At 37.2% G+C, this 26945-nt stretch overlaps 1 protein-coding gene across 3 annotated transcripts; it reads right to left on the reverse strand.

Annotated features, from left to right (window-relative positions):
* Positions 1-268: 268 nt before the first annotated feature.
* LOC107023549 (protein tas) lies at positions 269-25249 on the reverse strand. Of its 3 annotated transcripts, none has more exons than XR_001457215.1 (9): positions 24955-25249; positions 24710-24805; positions 24425-24508; positions 22301-22461; positions 17913-18030; positions 3898-4033; positions 1905-2083; positions 766-1157; positions 269-402 (listed from the first exon to the last, which is right to left on the reverse strand). XR_001457215.1 is itself a non-coding variant. In XM_015224276.2 (8 exons), exons 1-8 carry the CDS (start codon positions 25144-25146, stop codon positions 918-920), a joined length of 1206 nt encoding a protein of 401 aa, XP_015079762.1. In that variant the 5' UTR covers positions 25147-25249; the 3' UTR covers positions 505-917. The 3 variants fall into 3 exon arrangements, 1 of the variants encoding a protein (XP_015079762.1); XR_001457216.2 differs by having other exon boundaries at positions 291-409; XM_015224276.2 differs by lacking the exon at positions 269-402 and having other exon boundaries at positions 505-1157.
* Between the last annotated feature and the right edge of the window lie 1696 nt (positions 25250-26945).

Genomic DNA, 26945 nt, shown 5'->3' on the forward strand with positions numbered 1-26945 from the left:
CTTCCCAGCTAGTCGAGTCCCAGGGCGAGAAGTTGGTCTGTTATTTACGGCCTACTTGGGAATCATGTTGAACCTTGGGAGTGGGGTGAAATGCTTTACCCCTCTCTTAGTAAGTCGAATGCAAATGAGTTGGTCGAAATAGAACTCGTTTTACTTTGTAAGGTTTAGCTTTACTAATCTCCAGAGCTAAATTGAGTTATAGATTAGTTCTGTAATTTAAATTTTAAGTTTAGATGTTTGAATATTATACATAAAAAAAGACTATATATGAAGAAACTGATAAACATGTCATTAAAGTCACTTTTATTAGTGGAAACTAAAAATTACAATAGAGTCACAAAGTCCCTGGACACTGGAAAAGTGATTCCAGAGAACCAACCTGTATGCATTGTTAAGCCAGTGCTGAAAACTCAAAACATAAAAATTTGTTACTTTGGCAGTTGGGTATTGTAATAGTGACTAACATTAACAACTCAGCTGAATATTGAAAAGAAGAAATTACAATAAACCAAGAAATTCATTTTTGTTTTTAATCATTTAGGTGAATAAAATATTATGATTCTTAAGAAACAAAGAAAGACGGGTATGTATCCTATTGAGTTGTTATGCTTTTTATGTTGACAACTCAATTCCTTCGCATATCACAAGGACATACCTAGTCCAGAATATGAAACCATAAAAGAAAATACCTAATATGATCAATACATTGATATCAATATTCAATAGACTATGACTAGACGAATAACAGTGGCCAAATTGACTTACATTTCTTCTCAATGCAGGCTGCTACTGGAGAGAAGTATGTGCCAAAGATGAAAAGCTCTCCCCCTACACCCTGTACACAATAGATAGGCATAAACAAAAGACATCTTGTGGTAAATTCGAAGAACAATTTTTGGACAAGTGAAATTGGCAGACTATCTTGAAGCAGGGTCTCTGTATCTCTTGAAAATGTCTTCAATATCATCCATTACTTGAGGTGGCAAAGGTCTCTCAGTTGTCAAAAAAGCATCAATATCTTCTTTTAATTGATCCACCGAGGTTGCACCTATAATTGAACTTGTCATAAAGGGACGGTCTCGGGCAAATCCTAGGGCTAACTCAACTAGAGTTAGACCATGCTTCTTGGCCACTTCTTCATACTTTTTTGTTGCTTCCTGGAAATTAAACACAGCCCAAAAAAACATCCAAGCAATCATTAAAACTTGCAGCATGGTATAAACTTCTCACATTGTACATGTCTAAAGTCACGCACGACTACTAAAGTAGAAATGCATTTTCACATTGTATCGTTAAAGACGAGCAACAATTCTCTGTTTTATTCTTCAACCTTCTTCTACTGTGTGATCCAGAGAGGTGAAGCTATGATTTGAGGTTTGTGGGTTCTGAATCTTATTGAGGTGTGGGTTTTGTTTTTTAAGACAGGATAACAACCTCAAGCTAATATACAATGACCGTCAAACCAACGAATGAGTACCGATACTCGATATATATTTTTGAAAAGCAATGAACCACTTTACACGATCAGGTTTCGTGTGCATATATGCAGTTCTTGTTTTTAAGTAGCAAGCTGAATTTAATCCATGACAAATTGTACCCAAAGCTTATCTTTTGGATACTATCTCACACTAACAAAGCAATACACACGACACAATGGACAAAAAGGCGCAGGATTAATTTATCGAACTGGGTGCTTTTCTTTAGGTTTGGGGTAGGGGGAGGAGGATACTGATTGTGGCATGGTGTCCCCTAAGTTACGCCTTCCAGACTCCAGTCAAACCCAAAACTATGTATTTCACCCTTGGCAAACTTACACTTGAGAAAGTTCAATTTTTTTGCCTACTTATAAAACTACTCAAACAATCAATTAACTTTCTTTCTTGTAAAACTTGAAAAACACGTACCTTGGCAAGGGATTTATTGTATCTTTCCATGTAGCCTGGGAACAGGTTAAGTCTTCCTTTTTTAGCAGCTTCAGAATTACTGTCCAAATACTTCCCCGATAAGGTTCCCCCAGCCAGTGGAGAATAGGATAGTAAGCCAATGTTACAGTTGTTTGGGTGGCATACTTCAACAAGATCAACTACAAAGGACAACCAAAAACTCGTTATGCTAAGCGGAAAATTAAGAATGTTGGTGCTTGATGTAAATACAATTATTTTCTTTCTATCAAAAATAGCAGCAATGACTCACTCCTACATGTACTGCTGCATTTGATTGTTTACTAGGTTGTTTCATCAGTATATGTTGGTTAATTTTTACTAGGTTATTTCACAGTTGCTTTTACCAGTATTAGGCTATTTATCACATAAACTGTAAGGTCCCTTAACAACATTATCCAAGTACAAGGAAGGCCCAAAATTTATAACATGCCAATCTGAAACAAAAAAGAGTTCTTGTCAAAAGATAACACATGTGATTTTGGAGTTTATAGTGTCAAATGTGATCATCCGCAAGAAACAGCTCATATAAATTGAGATAGTCAGATTGCGTCTATGATTAGCTATCATGGCAAGCAAAGTTGCCTGTATCTTAAAGAGTAGTAGCGCTGCTGTTAGGCAGATTGCGTCTATGATGAGCATTGACAGCAGCCTTTAAGGATGTAATGGACTTATCCAGAGGATAATCACATTCCTTAGAGAAATAACCTCATCAACGTTGATCCAATTATACAATTTGGGTATTTACATATGTGCAAAAGTGGCTCAAGACAGATTAGAGAATAGATAACATGTGGTTAGAAAGGAGATCAGAATCAGTTCACCAATCTTCAAAAGAACCTTTAGAAAGTGGTTTTCTATTCTTTTGTGAGGTACATGCAGATTATTCTGCAGTGGTAGCACGGATGATATCAGTATTTTTGTGAATGGGAAAATGACCACCCATAAAGGAGTAGTATTAGGGACAGCTGTAAAGGGAACTGGGGAAAACTAGATTCTAATAGTCTAAAGAGCTAAGCAAATAGGATTTAATGATGTAACTAAGTAGATATAAAAAATACTAAAATATCGATTTGTAAGCAAGCTGTTAAAGACCTTAACACTTGTTCACCGATAGGCAAAGAGTAGAGAGTGTCCTAGGCTTATTGCTTAAGCACCTTGCACTCTTTACTTAATCATCACAGGAGTTCTTCATTTTCATTTTTTGCACTCCTCCAATCATGCTACTTAAGATTAAAAGCAAAGCCTCTAGAGAAATGAATTGACCCCATGAAGCATCTATGTTGATACCTCAACTGGATGTATTGCACACAGACATGTTGTGTTAGAGTCCCACAACAGTTGAGGGTTTTGCAGTATAGTCTTTATCATGATTTGGACAATCCTCACCTCACGAGCTAGATATTGCGGTTGATTTAGACGCGGGGTTCATTTACCTATCCCTGATCTTGGTTTATTAAATGTTGGGCAACGATTTTCATATTATACATACTCCAAATATTTAGTTCTAAGAACGCCGGGAAGGGTATACTGAAGCCCATATTGGTTGAGGGTAAGGATTATAGTCTCTATATGTGATTTTGGAGAAATCTTTACCTCATGACTCATGAGCTAGATTATGGGATCTATTTAGGCCCTGGGTCAATTTTTCTTAACAGGCTGAATGATAACAAGATCTCAAATTGACAACATGCTGGAAAAAATTGATATTCCGACTTCAACTAATTGACTATGGTTGGAGTACCGAGTACCTAGGCATCTTCCTTAAGCATCTTGGAGTTCTTCTCATCTAATGGATGTCAGACCTGCTTTTACTCTTAAACAAAAAACCTATTACTCAACCTTTACGAGCACCAAAGTATGACCAAAAGAACTGAAGAAATGCTGCAAAAATCAAAATATACATTGAAGCTATATTTCTCGTTGAGAGGAAACTACTTTAGAAAGGACAACTTACCCTCAAAGTGGCACCTAACCAGCAGACTGTAACTATTCTGAATGCTGACAATCTTCGGCAATCCTTCAACTTTTGCAGCATGGACAAACTCCATTACTCCATATGAAGTTTCATTGGAAACACCAATGTAGCGGACCTGAATTAATTAGTAATGCTTAATTGTTACTTTCAGATAAGTTAACTGTCCATAAAGTATATCAATTTTTGAGATTTACAAAGCAAAATGAAATCTCAAATTATTTTGCAAAATGTGCATAGCAGACCATGATAAAAGATCAGGTGCGATTATTCATAACAAACATGAAAAATGTGCAAACGAAGCCATGCATAAAGATCAGGTTTTGCTTATTCGCTATAAGCATTGCAAATGTGTACTAAAACTAAACCATGCGTAACAGACCTGATGTGCTTATTCACTAACATTTTCCGTTTACCAGTTCAGTTTCTTTGCAAGCATATAGGAGCGATCATGATATAACACGGTACGGTTTTGAAAACTTCAGATTTGGTAATTTCGATTTTTAAAAATGCTCTACCATTACCATACCAATTTCTTTTAATATGGTTCCATATTTGGTTTGTGCGTTGTGGTAAATCTTAACCACAGCTTATTCACTTAGACTTACGTACAAGGGAAAATTATGACTTTTACAATGATGGAAACTCAGTCATGCTCGAACAACAACATACTCTGTGTAATCCCACAAGTGGGGTTTGGGGGGGGGTAGTGTGTTCGCAGACCTTAGTCCTACCTTAAAAAGGAAGACAGGTGATTTCTGATAGACCCTCACACAAAACAGATGAAGAAAACGACAACAACAAGAAGCAGGAAGAACAACATGAAAATACAATTATCAAGGCTAAAGAATCAACCAATAAAATAGAAATAGAAATCTAAGAATACGAATATACAAGACTAATTCTAATACTTTAGGGATGGGACAGCAAAGCACTCAACTTCTTTCTAACCTTCAATCCTAATCCTCGACCTCCACACCGTTCTATCAAGGGTTATACCCTCGGTGAGTTGTAGCTGCGCCATGTCCTACCTAATCACCTCACCACAATACTTCTTAGGCCTGCCTATACTCCTACTCGAGTCCATTAAGATCAACCTTCTCGCACCTCCTTACCGTGGCATCCACACATCTCCTCTTCACATGTCCGAACCATCTCAACCTCAAATTTTGTACATTATCCCCTATGGGGCCACTCCGACTTAGTGTTGTGAAAAGCGACAAAAAACGTCTTTAAAGCGTGAAGCGAGGCGGGGCGCAAGCACTGCGCTTTTATGCTCTCAATCGAGGCGTCGCTGAAAAAGTGAGCGCTTCAGTAGGCAAAGTGAGAAGCGCGCTTAAAGCAAAGGCGACAAAAACGGCGCTTAAGCGTTGTTATTTTTTTTTTTGTAACTTCTGTATAACACATTTGTCTGATGCGTCTCACACATTTCCCTCTTCTTCTTCTTCTTCTGTGACTCAAACATCTCAATAACTGTTGCTGCAACTCAAACAATAAGTTCTTCCTCTCTTTCAGGCTTTCAGCGATTGCTTCTAGGGTTTTCTTCCCCCTGTTTATGCTCTGTTTTTTTTACTGATTTGGTTTTGCTGTTTGCATTTGCCTAATTATGTTATGCTTATGAGGATTATTGACTATTTTTTATTTACTTTTTAATTAAAGAATTGTAAGATTTGCTTAATATGTTATTTCTATTGTGTTCTTGGTTATTAATATATGCATATTTAATATTATTCTTTTCGTACTAAATAACGCTTTAGTAGAAAAAAATGTGCGCTTCATGCTTCGGTGAAGCAAGCCCTACCCGCTCTTTTCCGCTTCTTGCACTCCAAAACACTGCTCCCGCCTTGGCACGAATAACTTCATTCCTAATCTTATTCCTCCTAGTATGCCCACAGACCTATCTCAACATCATCTTTGCTACTCTCTACTTTTGGACAACCAACACACTACCACATATAACATAGTCGGTTTCACTACCACTTTGTAAAACTTACCTTTAATTATTGGCGGCACATTCTTATCACGCAGAACACTGGATGCGAGCATCCATTTCATCCATCTCGGCCAATACAATGCGTGACATGCTCTTCAATCTCCGATTACCTTGGATAACTGACGTTAGGCACTTTTGACACTTGCTCTCTTGGGGATAATCGGAGTGTCAAGAGTCACGTTCGCATCCGCTTCATGGGACATATCACTGAACTTACACTCCAAGTATTCAGTTTTTGTCCAACTCAACTTGAAACCTTTTGACTCCAGGGTCTGTCTGCAAACTTTCAGCCTCGCGTTAATGCCACTTCGCGTCTCATCAATAACTACTATATCATCATTCATCCACAACATGCACCATGTTACCTCCTCTTGAATGTGTTGCCTCAGAATATCCATCACCAAAGCAAATAAAAAAGGGCTAAGAACAGATCCTTGATGGAACCCATTATGACTAGGAAGTGTTCTGAGTTACCTCCATAGTCCTGACCCCAACTCTTAGCACCATCATACATATCCTTAATCACCCTAGTGTATACTACAAATACACTTTTAGCCTCCAAGCATCCCCATAGAATCTCCCTACGAATTTTGTTATTTCTTATGCTCGAAATGAAGGAAAATTGTCTAGTGTTGGCTGGTAACTAACAAATGTCGAGTAATTTGTATTGTAATTATTTGTAATTAATTATTTAGTTCATCTTTAGTAGTAAAACGGAAGCAGCTTTTTAGTCCGAAGGATTTAGACCTTTTATTAGTTTATATTTAGATCAAATTAAATTATAATCTATATAATAATATACATGGATTGCATATGTAATTAAGTATTTTGGTATGGTATTCGGTGTTTCAATATTTTTTCTATAAAAACCGAATACCACATTTCCAGAAATGCATAACCACAAATGCCATAATACCGAAAGCGAAGCGCCAAAAATTTTGGTTTCGATATGTTACCTCAATTGCAGGAATCAACTAAGATTCGAGGATTGAAAGAAGTAACTGCTAAGAACAGTTAAGAACAATGGAAAAAACAGAGAAGAAGAGAAGAAGGAAATGTAGATTTTAAGAGAGAAATGAGTTGTATTGTATATTCATCCTGAAACTCCTTTACAATTCAGAACTATATAGAATTTACAATTGAATTAGTTGAAAGGAAAATATCTACTAACTGTTTCAATAGCAGTCTTAACAACTTTAACTAACTCGGTATTAACTCACTAATTTCTGACGTGGCTCAACTAATTTCCTGAATTCCTGTTATTCATCCTAATTCCAAATATGTGTAACCATACTCCCTTTCCCAAACAGATCCTTGTCCTCAAGGATCAAACTGAGGACATCTGACCTTCAATGCATTGGAAAACTCCCAAGTTGCATCATCCGCTGGCAACCCTTCCCATTTAACTAGAACTTGGGCTACAGCTTTATTGCCTTTTTTCACCATTCTTCTTTGTAAAACAACCTCAGGCACAGGACAATGAGGGTTAGCAATATCAAGTACAGGAGGGTAGGAAATGCGATCAGGAACTTCATGGCATTTCTTCAATAGTGATACATGGACAGTAGGATGAATTTTCACTGAATCTGGAAATAGCAATGTGTAAGCCACTGGTCCAACTCTTTTGAGCACTTGAAATGGACCATAATACCTTGCAGCAAGTTTATGAAATTGTTGAGCTGACACAGTTGTCTGTTTATATGGCTGAATTTTGAAATACACCCAATCACCAACGTTAAACACCCTATCACTTCTATGAAAATCTGCCTGCTGCTTCATCCGAAGTTGTGCCCTCAACATATGGTGCCTAAGTAGTTGTAGCTTCAATTCCCTGTTGAGCAATGTATTATCTACCTCAGCTGAATTCGATTCTCCTGGTAGGTATGGTAGATGTAAAGGTGGTGGTCTGCCATAGAGTGCCTCATAGGGAGTAGTCTGTATAGCAGAATGATAAGAGGTGTTGTACCAATACTCTGCCATGGCTAAGCAAGAAAACCAATTGGTAGCATCCTCATTACAGAAACACCTTAAGTAAGTCTCCAGGCACCTGTTCAACACTTCAGTCTGGCCATCAGATTGAGGATGGTAGGCTGATGAAGTGTTTATTTGAACTCCTTGGATAGTAAACAAGTCCTGCCAAAAAGAACTGAAAAACACAGCATCCCTATCACTTGTGATTGCATCAGGTAGTCCATGTAGCCTTACAACAGTATCCATAAATACCCCAGCTACAGATTTGGCAGTATAAGGATGTTTGAGAGGCATAAAATGAGCGTACTTGCTTAATCTATCCACCACGACCAAGATCACTTCATAACCATTTGACTTGGGAAGATCATCAATAAAATCCATACTAATTTGTGACCATACAACCTCAGGAATTGGAAGAGGCTGCAACAGACCCGGATATGCTGCTAAGTCAGACTTGTTCCTTTGACAAGTATCACACTTTCGAACAAACTCCTGCACATCATTTCTAATGCCCTTCCAGTAGAAAAGTGTGAGCAACCTCTTCAAAGTAGCTTCCACCCCAGAATGGCCTCCTTGAGGGGAAGAATGCCATAGAGTCATGATCTGCCTCCTCAACTCGTGGACCTTACCAACAACTAGTCTTCCTTTCCTTCTCAATTGATTTTGTTGCCAAGTGAATTGTTTACACGCTGTTGGATCAACCTTTAATCGCTCAATTAAAGTTTTAAGCTCAATGTCCATTACCCAACTATCCACAATAGCTTGTAGGATATCAGAATTGGTATTAGAAATTACCAAAGCTAACAACTCAGCACCAGTGACTCTTGACAAGGCATCTGCTACCTTGTTCTCTATACCCTTCTTGTATTCAATATTATAGTCAAAAGGCATCAACTTTGTCAACCATAATAACTGAGAGTTAGTGTGTATAGTTTGTTCCATCAGGAATTTCAAAGTTTTTTGATCAGTTCTGATGGTGACCTTCTGACCCAACAGATACTGAGACCATTTTGTAACAGCTTGAACAATAGCCAGTAATTCTCTATCATAGTCAGATAATGCTCTATTTTTAGGTGAGAGAGACTTACTAATGAAGGCAATGGGATGACCCTCCTGCATAAGTACAGCTCCAATACCATAACCACTTGCATCTGTCTCCACCACAAATGTCTTGGTAGCATCCGGTAAGGCTAAGACAGGAGCTTTTGTTAGGGAATCCTTAAGTTGTTCGAAAGCCATGGTTGCTTCTTCTGACCACTTAAACTTGTCTTTCTTCAATAGATCTGTTAATGGTCTAGAAATGACCCCAAATCCTTGGATGAATCTTCTGTAATAACCAGCTAGACCCAAAAAACCTCTCAACTGCTTGAGGGTGGCTGGTTTAGGCCAATTTTTTACTGCTTGCACCTTTTGTGGATCAGTAGAAACTCCTTCATTAGTTATGAAATGGCCCAAGTACTCTATCCTCTGCACCCCAAAGAAACACTTACTCTCTTTTGCGAATAATTTGTGTTTTTGCAATTCCTCAAAAACAGATCTGAGGTGTCTCAAGTGGTCCTCCAAGTTCTTGCTATATATAAGAATATCATCAAAGAAGACTAATGCATGTTTCCTTAAAAAAACTTTAAAAACAAAATTCTTAAGGCCTTAATATGTTGCTGGTGCATTAGATAGGCCAAATGGCATCACCAAATACTCAAAGTGTCCATCATGGGTTCTAAATGTTGTTTTTGGCACATCTTCTACAGCCATTCTTAGTTGGTGATATCCAGATCTAAGATCAATTTTTGAAAAGATCTTGGACCCTCCCAATTCATCTAATAAGTCTTCAACAATGGGAATTGGAAACTTATTCTTAACAGTGTACTTATTAAGATCTCTATAGTCCACACACATTCTCCAAGTTCTATCTATCTTCCCCACCAACACAACATGAGAGGCAAAGGGACTACAACTTGGTTGTATTACACCTTGATCAAGCATCTGTTGAACCAAATTTTCAATAATGTCCTTCTTAATAGAAGGGTACCTGTAAGGTCGCTTATTCACTGGTTCAACCCCTTGCTGTAACACAATTCTATGACAAAAGTTCCTCTAAATGGAGGTAACTCTTTAGGCTCATCAAATAAATGCTTAAACTCCTGCAACAGTTCTAACAACCTAGGGTCCTGATCAGGTTGATTCCTAGTCTCCAGTGCATACCACTGCGTCTCTGTGTTCATGTCTGGAACAACTTGTATCATGCACAATTGAGAGTGATTACCTAACAGTTTAGCTAATTTCCCAGCTCCAGGAAGAATAACCTGCCTTCCTGCACCCCTGAGACAATGTTTCCTCCCATGATAATAGAATTCCATAGTTAGAGTTCTAAAGTTCATCTTGATATCTCCCAGAGTCAACAACCATTGCACTCCAAGTACAACCCCACAAGAACCCAATGGTAATAGCAGAAAATCAGCTGTGAATTCAGCTCCTTGCAGCAACCACGAGATTGTGCACACTTGCTCCACTAGCATGTCAGTTCCATTAGCTGCAGCCACACTTTGAGGTAGAGTAGATCTTACTTCACATCCCAGCACCTTTACTAACTCGGGATCAATAAAGTTGTGAGAGCTTTCGGTGTCAATCAAAATATGGAGAGGTTTCTTAGCATGGTATCCAGTAACCTTTAAGGTTCTGTACCCTAGTGATCCATTTAGAGCATGAACAGAGATTTCCATCTGCTCCAAAGCTTGTATCTCCATTTTCTGTTCTTCCTGATGCCCAACCTCCTGGTAGTCCTCCCTTAACTCTTCTATTTCCTCAACCTCCAACAAATACAATTGTTTCAAGTTCTTGCATTTATGACCAAACGCATACTTTTCTGGACAAAAGTAGCAAAAGACCTTTGGATCTTCTATCATTCATCTCCTCTATACTCAAAGTTCTCCTATTGACCCCTTTGAAGCCATAGAAGTACCCACAGTGGGAGTCGGTAGTAATGGTGATTTGCTTTGAAACTTTTGCTCACTAATTTCATACCTTCTATTAGCTTGCTGATTCTGCACTGGGGCTACAGGTTGTTTGATAGCAGCCAGATAAGCTTCCTGTATTCTTGCTGATTTGTACACCTGAGATAGAGTCTGAGGATTACCCAATTTTACTGCCATATTGAGCTCATGTTTCAACCCTCCAATGAAACAGCTAATGGCATTCTCTTGAGACAGATTGACCCTTGTCAAATTCCTCTCAAATATTGCTTGATAGTCCTTGACACAACCTGTTTACTTCACCTTCTTGATCTCCTTCATGGGATCATCGTAGTCTGCTCCAAATCTTTCCACAAGAGACATCATATACTCATTCCAAGTTGGTGACTGTAAGTACTGCCTGTACTTCATGAATGACAAATGCCATTGAACAGCCTCACCCTCAAACTGTAAAGCTGCAATTCCTATCCTCTCATCCATAGGAATATTCTCCATATTAAAGAACTGTTCTATGCTGAATAACCAAGACCTAAGATCTTCTCCAGAAAACCTCAAGAACTCCATCCTTGACCATCGAGGAAAATGAGAATGGTGATTGGTGAAACTATTGGAACTTTTCTCCCTTCGAGACCTTTCATCAAACATCCTCCTTGCATCCGGCACCTCCTCCCTTTCTGGATGATCCATTGGTGTTTTTCCCCTGCGATTTTCCCCAGAAACTGCTAATTGTTCCCTTAATTCAACTACAACCTGATCCAATTTCTTGAGACTTGACACTTCACCTGCAAGATTTCCCACTTCTGATAATACCTTCTGCATCAATTCACACAATTCACCTACTTCACTGTTACCAGAAGCTTCATTTAATCTTGTGTTCTTTGTCATTGTTGCCAAGGAAAGTGTAGCTCTGATACCAATGTTACCTCAATTGCAGGAATCAACTAAGATTCGAGGATTGAAAGAAGTAACTGCTAAAGAACAGTTAAGAACAATGGAAAAAACAGAGAAGAATAGAAGAAGGAAATGTAGATTTTAAGAGAGAAATGAGTTGTATTGTATATTCATCCTGAAACTCCTTTACAATTCAGAACTATGTAGGATTTACAATTGAATTAGTTGAAAGGAAAATATCTACTAACTGTTTCAACAACAGTCTTAACAACTTTAACTAACTCGGTATTTAACTAACTAATTTCTGACGTGGCTCAACTAATTTCCTGAATTCCTGTTATTCATCCTAATTCCAAATATGTGTAACACGATACGATGATTTGGTATTTACCAAAGTATGCACACCCCTACAAGCATATACCTTAAGTTTCTCACTTGGAAATATATTTTATATCATCTCGCAAGTATATTTAACAACTAAATGTGAAAAAATGCACGACAATATTTTTTGGTTATAAAAGTTAAACAGACAACACGATAACTAAGCTTTAATGTTCCACTTCAATGCAAATGATTTGAAGCCCCTCTATTTACACATAAAAATTGTACTTCACATGTACAAGTAAAAAAGAGTTGCAATTCTACTTGTTAACAAACCTAATAATTTTTGTGACCATTTTCAATTTAGAGCTCCTCTTATATAGGTGTTTGTTACACTAATCAGCTATTAGATTTAGTATTGGTCATGTATTCTGTCTTAACTGATAGTTAGTTAGTTACAATTACTGTTGATTACTGTTCCATTGAACTACTGCTCATAGAGTTGATTAGTTGATCAGGAAGTTAGTTGAGAATTAGGCTGAATAAGTCACTACTACAGTTGTATATAAACACATCTCATATGTACATTTCAGATCAATCAATATATAAATCATTGTTCTCTTCTCTAAATCTCTCTTCTTCTCTTCTCTTCTAATTGTTCTTAAACTGTTCTTCATCAGTTCATCTCAATCGAAAAATCTTCACTGATTCTTACAATTGAGCTAACATTGGTATCAGAGCATTGCTTTCCTTGGCAACAATGACAAAAAATACAAGAGCAAATGATGGATCTTCTGACAATGAAGTGGGGGAATTGCGTGAAATGATGCAGAAAATGTTATCAGAAATTGGGACTCTTGCAGGGGAAGTGTCGAATCTTAAGAGATTGGATCAAGTTGTGTTGGAATTGAAGGATCAATTGGCGACTGTTGGAGGAAATCACAGAGATAAATCACCAGCAACTACCGGAGGAAATCAAGGAGAAAAATCACCTGTAATTCATTTTGAAAGAGGGGAAATGCCAGATGCACAAAAACTGATCGATGAAAGTTCCACAGGGAGAAGAGTGCAAGTAGTTTCACCAATCACCATTCTCAATTCTCTCGATGGTCGAAAATAGAATTCTTGAGGTTCTCTGGAGAAGATCTCAGATCTTGGTTATTCAGGATCGAACAATTTTTTAGTATGGACAACATTCCGATGGAGGAAAGGATAGGAATTGCATCTTTACAGTTTGAAGGTGAGGCTGTTCAATGGCATTTGTCATTCATGAAGTATAGACAATAATTACAGCCACCAAAATGGAGTGAGTACGTTATGGCTCTAGTAGAAAGATTTGGGGCAGATTATGATGACCCAATGGAGGAGATAAAGAAAGTGAGACAAATAAGAGCAGTGAAAGATTATCAGGCTACTTTTGAGAGGAATTTAACCGGGGTAATCTGTCACAAGAAAATGCAATCAGTTGCTTTGTAGGAGGTCTGAAGAAGGAGTTGAACATGGCAGTAAAAAATAACAAACCCCCTCACATTATCTCAAGCTTATAAGTCGGCAAGAATGCAGGAGGCATACTTAGAAGCTGTGAGACAGCCTGTTCAGAATTCAAATCAACCAAAAAGGTATAGTGATCAGAATTTTCAAAGTAAACCTCCCTTATTATCCACTCCAAGTAGCTATACAAATACAACAAAAACTAGAGGGACCAATAGAAGGACCTTGAGTGCAGAAGAAATTAATGAAAAGAGGTCCAAGGTACTGTGCTATTTCTGTAATGAGAAGTACGTGTTTGGCCACAAGTGCAAGAACTTAAAGCAGTTATACTTGATAGAGGTGGAGGAACATGAAGAAGTGGAGAGTGAACATGAAAGAAGCAACACTAGAGCACCAGGAGATAGAATTAATCAGGCCATTAGAACAGATGGAAATCTCTGTTCATGCACTTAATGGCTCATTGGGGTTCAGAACATTAAGGGTCACTGGTTACTATTCCAAGAAACCTCTTCATATCTTGGTAGACACAGGCAGTTCACATAATTTCATTGATCCGAAAGTGGTTAAGGGTTTGGGATGCCAAGTTACACCTACTACGCCTCATGCAGTAACAACAGCTAATGGTAATGATCTACACGTGAGCCAAATGTGCAATATTTCTTGGCTGTTACAAGGTGTGGAGTTTTCAGCAGAATTCCTTTTGTTGCCGCTAGGATCTTGTGGTGTAGTTTTGGGGGTTCAATGGTTGTTAACACTAGGAGATATCAAGATGATTTTCAGGGAACTCACCATGGAGTTTTGGTATAAAGGGAGAAAGCATCTTCTTAAGGGAGAAGGCAAACAAATCAGAACTACAAGAGCTGGAGAGTTCGCTAAAATGTCAGGTAACAATTCCAACCAATGTGTAATAAAGAGCAGTCGCATTCAATTAAAGCTCAGGAGAACTTTGAGAAGGACCCTAGACTACTAAGTTTAATACAAGAGTACAAGATTTTATTTGAGGAACCCCAAGAATTACCTCCATTCAGAGGAGTCTTTGATCATAGAATAGTGTTGCACAACAATACTGAACCTATAAATAGATGACCTTACAGATATCCTTCAGTCAAGAAAGACATTATTGAAGGGTTGGTTCAACAGATGTTAGATAAAGGGGTGGTACAACCTAGTTGTAGTCCATTTGCTGCTCCAGTGGTGTTGGTGGGCAAGAAAGATGGTACATGGAGGTTGTGTGTGGATTACAGAGATTTGAATAAACACACTATCAAGAACAAGTTCCCTATTCCAGTTGTTGAGGACCTATTGGATGAGTTGGGGGGATCTACAATCTTTTCTAAGATTGATCTTAGATCTGGTTACCACCAACTGAGGATTGCAATTGAAGATGTACCTAAAACAGCTTTGCGAACTCATTCAGGGCACTTTGAATATGTTGTAATGCCCTTTGGCCTGTTAAATGCACCTGCCGCATTTCAGGGATTGATGAACTGTCTTCCAAGCCTTTCTTAGGAAACATGTTCTTGTTTTCTTTGATGATATTCTTATTTACAGCAGAACTCTTAATGAGCATCTGAAACACTTAAGGTCTGTTTTTGAGGTTATGCAACACTACCAGCTATTTGCTAAACAATCTAAATGTTTTTTTGGAGTGAGGAGGATTGAATATCTAGGTCATTTCATCACCCAAGCAGGTGTGTCTACAGATTCCTTGAAGATTGTTGCTATAAGGGATTGGCCTACTCCAACTACCCTTAAACAGTTGAGGGGTTTTCTGGGATTAGCTGGATACTATAGAAGATTTATCCAAGGATTTGGTACTATATCAAGACCATTGAATGATCTTCTAAAGGACAAGTTCCAGTGGAATGAGAAGGCTTCAGTGGCACTAGCACAACTTAAGGATGCATTGACTAAGGCACCAGTGTTGGCATTACCTGACATGAATAAGTTTTTCACTGTGGAAACTGATAATAGTGGGTTTGGGATTGGTGCTGTACTAATGCAGGAGGGTCACCCTATTGCTTTCATTAGTAAAGGGCTTTCACCTAGGCATGCAACACTCTCGGTGCATGATAGGGAACTGTTGGCTATTGTGCATGCTGTGACCAAGTGGTTACATTATTTGTTAAATCAGAAATTTGTTATCAGAACTGATCAAAAGGCTTTGAAGTATCTGTTGGAACAAAAACTACACACTAACTCACAATTGTTATGGCTCACTAAGCTTATGCCATTTGACTATGTCATTGAGTATAAAAAGGGGGTAGAAAACAAAGTGGTTGATGCTTTGTCCAGGGTGCAAGGGGCTGAGTTAATGACCTTGATAGTTGATACTCTCTAATACTTCTTCTGATCTTGCTCAAGTTATAGCATCTAGCTGGGATGCAGATCCTGAATTGAGGACTCTCATTACAGAATTGGTAGCTAATCCAAATTGCCATAAACAATTTACTTGGCAAAATAACCAGCTTAGGAGAAAGGGGAAATTAGTAGTTGGTAAGTTGCCTCAGTTACGATCTGATATCATCTCCTTTTGGCACTCTTCTGCTCAGGGAGGGCATTCTGGTGTAGAAGTCACTCTTAAAAGGCTGTTGACTCTATTTTACTGGAAGGGTATCAGAACCGATGTGAAGTTATTTGTTCAAAAGTGTGACACGTGCCAGAAGAATAAATCTGATCTAGCTGCCTATCCAGGTCTATTACAACCACTACCTATTCCTGAAGTGGTCTGGTCTCAAATTAGCATGGATTTCATTGATGGTCTTCCCAAATCCAAGGGTTATGAGGTCATCTTGGTAGTTGTGGATCGCTTAAGTAAATATGCTCATTTGCTTCCTATGAAATACCCTTACACTGCTCAGTCAGTAGCTGCGGTTTTCATGGACACAGTGGTTAAATTGCATGGGTTGCCTGATACAATCACTAGTGACAGGATGTTGTCTTTCTCAGCAACTTTTGGCAAGAATTGTTCCACTTACAAGGGGTCCAATTGAACACTTCTTCAGTATACCATCCTCAGTCTGATGGCCAAACTGAGGTGTTAAATAGGAGCTTGGAAACTTACTTAAGGTGTTTTTGTAGTGAAGAACCTAATACTTGGTTCTCTTGCCTAGCTATGGCTGAGTATTGGTACAACACTTGCTTTCATAGTGCTATTCAAACGACTCCCTATGAGGCACTTTATGGGAGGCCTCCTCCACTACACTTGCCATATCTTCCAGGTGAATCAGCTTCTGCTGAAGTTGATGCTACATTACTTCACAGGGAGATGAAGTTGGAGCTCTTGAAACACCATTTGAGTAGGGCCCAATTGAGAATGAAACAACAGGCTGATTCACACAGGAGTGACAAGGTTTTTGAGGTTGGTGATTGGGTATACTACAAGATCCATCCCTATAAGCAGAGTACTGTTTCTAGCCATTCTTTTCATAAGCTGGCAGCCAAGTATTATGGTCCATTTCAGATTTTGAGGAAGGTGGGACCAGTGGCTTACACTATTTGCTTTCCTGATTCGGTCAAAATCCACCCCACTGTGCATGTCTCATTATTAAAGAGGTGCTTTGCATTGCCTGCTCATGTCTCATTACCTCCTGTCATTGACATTGCCCATCCACTTTGTCCCAATCCTGAGAGTATTCTTCAGAGGCGAATGGTCAAGAAGGGTGGCAAGGTTGTGGCACAACTATTGGTCAAATGGGAAGGTTTGTCTGCTGATGATGCTACTTGGGAATTCTATCAGGCATTGAAGGTCAGGTTCCCTAGTTTTGATCCTTGAGGACAAGGATCTCTTTTAGGAGAGGAGTATTGTTACACTAATCAGCTATTAGATTTAGTATTGGTCATGTATTCTGTCTTAACTGACAGTTAGTTAGTTACAATTACGGTTGATTACTGTTTCATTGAACTACTGCTCATAGAGTTGGTTAGTTGATCAGGAAGTTAGTTGAGAATTAGGCTGAATAAGTCACTACAGTTGTATATAACATCTCATATGTACATTTCAGATCAATCAATATACAAATCATTGTTCTCTTCTCTAAATCTCTCTTCTTCTCTTTTCTTCTAATTGTTCTTAAACTGTTCTTCATCAGTTCATCTCAATCGAAGAATCTTCACTGGTTCTTGCAATTGAGCTAACAGTGTTATTTGAAATCTTCTAATCATTATCATTCCGCTGCTATAGATGCATCATAAATCTTCCTTTACAGTTGAAACCACAAATCCAGGAAAAATGAAAGATATCCTAAAGACTTTAATTAGTAAAATTATAACTATAAAGCATCTTACTTAATTCATTTCACTGACAGATCTGCAGTAATATTATTGCAATTGTTACTGCCTGCACAAAAAGAAAAACATACCTTTCCTTCATCGATGAGTTCCTGGAAGGCTCTAAGCTGCTCAACAAAAGGCACACTTGGCCTCCATTTTGAAGTTTCATAAAAGAACTCGCCGAACAACGGAACATATCTGTCTGGCCTGAGAAGTTTTACATCAGATTATAGAAATGAGATAACCATCTCTTTACATATTTCACATGTGTTTGTGTGTATGTATCTCTATAAGTCTCCGTATTGACATACATGATATACACAACGAGCAAACAAGAGAGAGATAAAACAAATTCAGTCACAACGTACAATTTTACAATTCTTTCAGACACAAGCAAGATAAATACAACCCAATTTTTTTTGTCAAGTGTCTTGAAACATGCAGGTTAGCTGGTAAGATCTATCAACCAAGAATGATATATCAGTTTGTCAAGAAAGACTTGTAAAAATTGATCAACTTAAACAAGTAATTTATGCTGGTGGCTTCAATACTGAATACACAGTATGAATACGTTATTAATCAGCATCAAGCATGCTTTCTATAACAATTTATTTTTGTTAGGAACCTATTTGTTTTCTGTGGTACATCAGAAGACCTTCTAGGTTAATCAGTCATTTTAAACAATAATGTTAAGATGCATCATAGATTAAAAATGATGAAACAAAATTTGTCAACCGCCTTTAAATATGCATGTTAGCTCGTAAATCTCTCTACTTTTTATTGTCTTAACGAGAAACACATCCAGAAAATAATGATTTTAAACTAGTCAATTATGTACATCACTTTAGCACACATCACAAATAGTTGAAAATAGCACTGTATTGTGCTGAGGTAACTCTCTGTCAGATAGTTAAGTGTAGCATAAAAATTTGATGTGATATATCACACATCGGGTAAATATAGTTATGTACATTGTAAAGAGCCTACAGAATGGTTGAGGGGTAAGCCATTAGTTTTCACGCATTCTCGCAATCTCGTTTCATTGTGATGTTTATTTCTAACATATTAATGGACTTTAAGCGAGAAATTAGTCCTACTACCTCACCGTGTATTCACAGGTGTCATTCGGGAGAAAAAACACTCTCTATGCACAATTTCAACAATCATAGAATCTGCTGAATGTGAGGTTGGTCTGTGCGTATTGTGCATAAACCAACACCAAGACAAGGCTGAAATCCTCGTGTGAGCACAACCCTGGAAGCCACTTTTTAATCTGAAGCCCGATTCACCATCAGAAGCCAGAATTTGCCAACAAATTTTGTCTCATGTGCTAGTGCATGAGGCCTTACATGGCGAGCTTAGGACTAGATCTAGGTACTTTGGAAGCCAACCGGACCATTCAAAGTGATTCATCCAATCCAGTAGTCTAAGAAGACCAGATGCTTGGGTTTCAGTGATTTAATCATTTTTATGGAAAGGTTCTTTATTTTCAACAATATTTGGAGATTTCTCGCTTGCTCGAGGCTCGACTGGGCATGTGCCATTCACAGTCCAGTTCCAGATTTTATAGGTGATCGGAAATTTGATCCATCAACTTATCAAGCAACTTTCAGATTTTCTTTTCCTCCAGCAACTTTCAGTCTCTTTTTCGGACACTTCGAGTCTCACATAAAACTGCAATCCTCCAGGCTGTTCCAGGGTGTTGGTGGTTTTTTTTTTGGTGGAGTGATTAGACTTTAGGACAATGCCGTATTTGGAGGACTGTTCTCAATTTGTAAGAAGCTCAATTATAGCTCCTGGTTTATTCTTCATCACTATTCTATCAGGTAGTGCAGCCCTTCCCTTAATATTTGATAGTCCTTCAATTTTCTCATATAGATTTCACTACCTCGGTCTTCAGAGATACCTACAACATGTTCTATTGACAGTTCTCCTAAGATAGTCCAAGGAGGTTGACATCTTAGTTTTTCTTAACTTCAGAAAATAGTGTCTGCATGTTCTCACTTCTGTATCTCAGAATATAAGTCGTGTCAATTTTGTTTGGATACCACCTCTTCTTTTTTCTTTTCTTTGTTTGATGACCGAGGTGTCCAGACCAGTTTTTGCGCACCTCGACTAATTCGACGGGATACCTTTCATCTCCCATGGGCAACAGGCACTAGGTAACTCTGTCTACCAAGGTTAGGACAAATGGGAAGAATCACCAAGTGTTTCTGTGTCTCCACTGATTCAAACCTGAGACCTCAGGGCTCTCAACCATTTCATTGACCACTATGGCATAGTCCACACCCTTGTGTGCGATACCCTTTTTTCTTAGGATGTCATCTTGATAATGGGGTAAATCCTCCCTTCTCATAAGTCCACTCGGATTTTAGGAATTCTGATCGAACTAGTTCTACTTTGAGTTCCTATTATTAGGTTGTCAAAGATGATTATTCAATGTGTAGTTGATCTTCTTAATCTAATTTGATTTCCATTTTTTGGATCTTTGTTACTAATACAAAATCAACTTAGTATCTTTTGTGTCAAATACCAGATGCTCTTCCCTCTGTTACAGACTTGTTAATGCTACATATAGTCTTCCAGGAGCTGCTTGGAGAGGTCTTCGCTATACTCAAAATTACCTCAATTTTATACTTTTAAGTTACCGCCAACTTGCTATCATCCTTTTCTTTTGTTTCTACCTCATGAGTACTAGTGAAACTCTCTCTCATTTAGGATGCCAACAAGCTGTGATGAGTTGTATACTGTATACTCTTAGTGGCCCTTGGAAACTTCTCCCCTACCTCCAAGTAAATCTACATACAATATGCAACGAGGATGAAGTATATATGGGGAAACAACTAGGTTACTTAGCTCTCAGGAGTCCAGTGATCTTGCATGCAGGGTGCTGGTATGATTTGAAACAATCTACTCGAGTATAGTCTGACAAGTTCAATGGGTATTAAGAAGTTTGAAATGACTTATAGTGAAAAAGATACTTGGTAGTTTATACTAATGACATAATTATCTCAGAAAGTGATCAATAAGGGATTAGCAAAGTAAACTTCATCTCGTTAAGTCCTTTCAGACCAAGGATCTAGGTAGATTGCAATATTTTTCTAGGATGATGAGTTCATCTAGTTTACACCAGACATTGTCATCTCTATGTGGAAGTAAGTATACTTATCCACCTTAAAAAGAAGACAGGTACGGAAGATAGTACACTTGTGACAGCCCTATGGGTCCATAATTTAAGCTTGTACAGTGATCCCAGGAGACATAGGAGGTTGCTAGGTAAGTTGAATTTTTCTTTTCTTTTGAGGGAGGTAACAATGTAAAATTATCTTTAGCATAAAGGTTGGCACTAATAGCCAGGTAAGGTGATCTATCTCATAATAACTCAACATGAATATGATATTACCTTTTCAGTGAGGGTTACAAGTCAATGTTTGGCTCTCCGCTTGATACTCATTGTGATGTATTGGTCTACAATCTTTGGTAGATAAAATTGGCCAAAATTAAAAAAAGGAATGAGGACATGAACAGATTGTTGAGCATGCAGATTACTAGTAAATAGGTCACCTTCTAATAAATGCTCTACTTACCACATATTAAGTTCTGTTCCAGTTGGAGGTAAGTAAGTGTCTTTGAAGAGAAGAAACAAAACATGTAAGATCCAGAAAAAGCAAAATACCAGGCCATGCCAGTGATAACTTGCAAGCCACCTAAGACTTTCACTTGGCCAAGGAAGTAGTTTCTTCATTTTTCTTATTATTCGAACTAGCTCATCTTACCCTCTTACATTCACTTATCCCTAGATTCCCTAATGCAACTAGCTCATCTTGTCGTCTTACATTCACTTAGCCATAGATTTTCTATGTAAATGTTGCCCTAAATTCCAAAACAATCCACCCAAATGCTCCTCAAGTGAACTTCCATTATAAGTACTTCATTTTCTCCTAGGATCCTTCCGCATGTATAAAACAATAACAGTTCATTCAGCCTGCTCTCAGAGTCTCATATTCTCTGATTACTGCCCTACAGCTCTAGCTCTTGCTTTATTGTTGCTTCGCACCTACACATTTCAATCGCCTCTTTTACTCCAACATATGCTGCAGTTACAGTAGAGGCTCACATCAACAGCTTCCTAAACCGAGAATCTCTCTAGCATCTTAGCTGTCAAACCCAAATGGGAGAACTAAAAGGAAAAAAGAAAATAATTGAAGAGCCAGAATAAAAGATAATTCGTTGCTGTGATACCTAAGCTCAAAGCATAGGTAATATCTAGTCATCTAGAATCCGGTAAGAATGAGAAATCTCATATGGTCACTAAAAGTTCAAGTTGTAGTTTTTTAACTACCCGGATAACGTGGAACAGCCCCACTTGATGAAAATGGTGTCATCTAGAAACTGGGGAAGTTGAATAATATGATGTATACTACTTATCAAATTGCACTTTTAGAATCCTTCAATGATATCATCAAAAAATACTCACCAATGTATTTGGAGTAAATCAATGTAATCAGTATTGAGACGTTTCAAACTTTTTTCTACGCTTTCTCGAATATTAGCAGCATCTACTCGCAAAACCTTTGCATTTTCACGTATGTAACTTGATCTTTCTGAATAACCACAAACTTTTGTAGCCAAAATCACCTGAAGGACAACAACATCACATTAGTAGATATCAGTACACATCTACAGGAGTAAAAATGTAATCTTGAGTTAAAAAGACACCAAGATTATGGCTATAATAGCAATGCAGGAAAAGAGAGGTTTACCTACTTAAGAATGGTTTTGGTAGTTAATTTACAACCAATTGTAACATTTGGCATCATGGCCATGCTAATAATCTTAATACGATCCAACACAAATTATTTGTACCCTCAAGTTCTTAACAATCTAAGCTGTTCTAAGTTAACTCACTCATGCTTGAGTATAGGCTCTATTCACTAATAAAGCTGGTCTCTAATTTGTTCTTCTTTCCTGCTTGCATAATAATTTGTCTAGTTAACATAATTCTTGTTCTTCCTCATAAAAGATCAAAAAAAATTATATTTGGAGAATATATGCGCATAAATTAGCAGCGATCAACAAAAACAGAACTACACAAGCTTTATATTCTCAAAATATATGCCCTTGGTTATTAAATCTTTACCATTCTTAAAAAAAAAAAAAAAATTGTATACCTGATTTCTTTATTCTAGTTTCTCCATTCCTTCCTATATGCCTTTCTAGAACCTGTCTAAGTAATGTGCACAGTACAAAGTTCATGATGCAGAACTCATTTAGTTCATCCTACTGGTGTGACCCATTTTGATCCCTTGTTAAATGGACCATATCGAGGAACAATAAAAAAAAGGGTTTTCATCATGCCTACAGAAATGACTGCTTTTTCCAGTAAAAGCTCAAATTGTCCAAACATGATCAAGGGTTTCTCCAAAATCTACTTAAAGCGATTCTCTTCCACTGGCCTTTTAAAATTCTCTAACCCTGCATGTGCTCTAAGTTGGGAGTTGGAGATGATGACTCAGTGAACCCTCACTCACCTATGTTGCTCAGACTCTTCAAAATCCTTGCCACATTCGTGTCGACACGGCATGGGTGTGGGATCCACACTGGATTTAGTCTACTTACCTTGGGTTCTTTGACCACATCTATGATCGAGAAGTATAGATTGATTGGGTATTTGGTTTGACGTGCATGTCATATACATACATACATACATACATACATACATACATACATACATACATATATATATATATGTATGTATGTATGTATGTATGTATGTATGTATGTATAAAGAATGATATATTTTTCTTTAACATGAGATATATTAGATGTTTATAAAGAATTAAATTCTATTAGTTTTAGTTCAATAACTTTAATCAATCGAGATAGATACTTTATCTGTCGTAGTACACTTTTATTGTCATTATCCCATCACTCCTAACCGCACTTGGATCCATACCCCTTAATCCTAAAAGTCATGTAATGAAGAATCCGACCTTTAGATTTGCACCCATATGGGATACCCGCACCCCAAACTGAACAACTTACACACTCAGCAGAAAGCCATCAAATCCTATAGAACAATGGAGAACACGAAATACAATAAGATGCATGCAATGTTGGCTAGATCAAGGAAGTACATCAACAGTTCTTTCAGTTGGTAAGAGTACTCTAGGAAGTTTAAATCAATTATAGCACAAAATGGACATATTTCTTTGAAGAAGGTTACGCAAAACGTATTACCTAGCTTTAGTTATTTTAGCAGCTCAGCTTTCTCTAATCTCACTGTTTTACAATCTCAAAATAATCACAAGAAGTAGCCATCTACACAGTTTATCCAACTATTCTTTAGTAAGTATATCATTTACTCGAGGAATTCATTTAAAAAGATCAACAGTAGTTACAGTTCAATGCAATAGATTTGAAACAGTAGAATGACAAGAATACAAGGAAAATATGAAAGAGCTGATTCGATGGCAATCTTATAATGCCTTTGTAGTTAGAAGTAGTAGGAATAGTACCTATTACATTCCATAGAAATATAAAGCAAGAAACTGATAATACATGCACAACCTTTCATATAAATCCACAAAGGTAGAATTACCTTATCACGGGGTTGGGACTTCATCCAGCTACTGATATAGAGATCCGTCGCTCCTTGAGTCTCCTTTCTCATTGGGACAGGATACTTGGAATACAATAGCAATGAAAAAATAAATACAAAAATGCTTGTGATATCAAGATAGTAAATGATAAGCAATTTTTAGGCAATAAACTAAACTTCTAATTACATCCCAACAATTCAGTTAACTAAGCTTCTATTATCAAGAACAGTAAGAGTAAACTACATGAAGGCAATTTCTTCCCAAGTTAGTGTGGAGTAGCTTACAGCCTCAGCGGTATCAATAATATTAATCCCTTGATCAAATGCATAACTAAGTATTTCATGAGCCTCCTTTTCTGTGTTCTGTTCTCCAAATGTCATCTGCATTTATGAAGGAGTTCACATTACTAAATCTTCAATTACTTCATAAATACCCAAAATGAACAGAACGAATGACTACTAACTGGGTTCTAAATTTAATAATTGTATATATTTGAGCAAAAGCTACTGAATCTAGCGAACGAACTTACAGTTCCGATAGTAATTTCGCTGATATTAAGATCAGAGTCTCCGAGTTTTCTGTACTGCATTGCGTTCTTCTGAGCAAGTTTTGCACTAACAACTCCGCTCTTCCTCCATGTCGGAGACGATGACCGGAATGTTCGCGTGAAATTTCGGCAAGACGGAATGCCGCCGAGGGTGAAAGTGTTGCAGGAAGCCATGGATTCTTCTTCCTCTTGTTAGCTTTATCAGAATTTTGAAACTCTCCCTCAAAAAAAATGTGGGATGTCGAATTTGTGAAAGAGCAAGTTCCAAGTACAAAATGTAGATAATACCATTCATTTCCGAGGTCATTGTAGTAAATTACTCAAAATAAATATTACTACATAAATTTTAAAATATACCCAGTTACCCACCAATATAATGTATTGCTTTTTGGGTGCAAGAATTGAATCGATCGATAAATTAAATGAAAAAAAAGTGCTATTGATTTAATGTTATTGAATTAATGGATTTTTAATGGTTGTATAAAAATTAAATTGAGTTATCAATTCAATATTGGTTTCTAATGTTGTGTTATTGGGTTAACCGATAATCCATTAACACGAATAATTTACTACTTTTGTTTAAACATATATTGAGAAAATGCACAAGTACCCCTAGACTATGACTGAAAAATTTCAGAGACACACTTTATTTAAACTAAGCTCCTATTACTCCTGAACTTATTTTTTATATAATTTTGTGTACCTTTTTGGCTTACGTGGTATCCAAAAATCTCTCACGCGCCTCAATTGCGTGGAGTCACAGAGTGTGCCAGGTAATACAAAAGGTGTATAAAATTGGGAAAAAAAATAAGTTCAGGGGGTAATAGGACCTTAGTTTAGTGAAAGTGTGTCTTGGAGATTTCGATCATAGTTTGGAGGGGTACTTGTGCATTTTCTCAAATATATTAATCTTAATAAATTACTAGTTATTGTGTATGTCCTTTAGCTTTCAATTCACGCTTCACAATTACTTTGACTTCACAATTTCACGTTATACAAAACCTCAAAATCTAATTAAAGTAAGAGATTCTCTTAATTTCTCTTTGTGTTATACTTGTATTAGTTCTTTTCATATTTGTTGATATTGTTTCTACTTTATGATTTTTTGTAAAGTTATATTATTGTGTTGCCGCGTAAAATTTATTAGAGAAATCATATATTTGTTTTATAAATATTTTCTTATAGGTTAAATTGAAAATCGAATCATTAAGGAACAAAATCAATAAATTGAAAATCAAACCGCTACAAAACCAATAAACCAATAGAAATATCTTATTGGATTGATAATTGCTTTAACGTATTTAAAAATCGAAAATTGATAAAATCGAACAGAACCGACTGATGTACACTCCTACTTGCTCTCGCATAGCCATCTTTTTTCGCAATAATATTCACACACTAATCACAAATAAAAATAAATAAATAAATAAATATATATATATATATATATATATATATGAAAAATTGAGTACGGGAGAAAGGAAAATGCAATCAAACTCCCATTAACAAGGTGAAACTCGACTAGTCAACTAACAAAACTATCAAAGTTCTTCGTATAAATAAGGGAACTTGCAAAGTTCCACTAGTTTAAGAGCTAATAAACTTAGATCCACAATAGTTTGGAATATTATGAATCTTATCAGATTTTAGTGTTTCCAGATACATCTAGATACATATATTTCTGGATACATGAGGTCAAAATTAGGTGTAGTATGTTTCAGATACAATGTATCCAAATGAATTCACATGTATATTGGATATAGACAAATCTCGCTCGCCTCCCTTTATCTTTCTCTCCACTCTCATGTATCTCTCACATATTCGGTATCCTAGATACGCGGGAATCATATTTGATACATGTATATATTGTGTATCTATTTTGATTTACATGCATATGAGATACACAGACAAATCTAGTTCAAATACGTGCAAATCACACTACGTACTTGTATATAATGTGTATCGCAGGAGAG

This window comes from Solanum pennellii, chromosome 6, assembly GCF_001406875.1.
Source record: "Solanum pennellii chromosome 6, SPENNV200".
NCBI lineage: Eukaryota > Viridiplantae > Streptophyta > Magnoliopsida > Solanales > Solanaceae > Solanum > Solanum pennellii.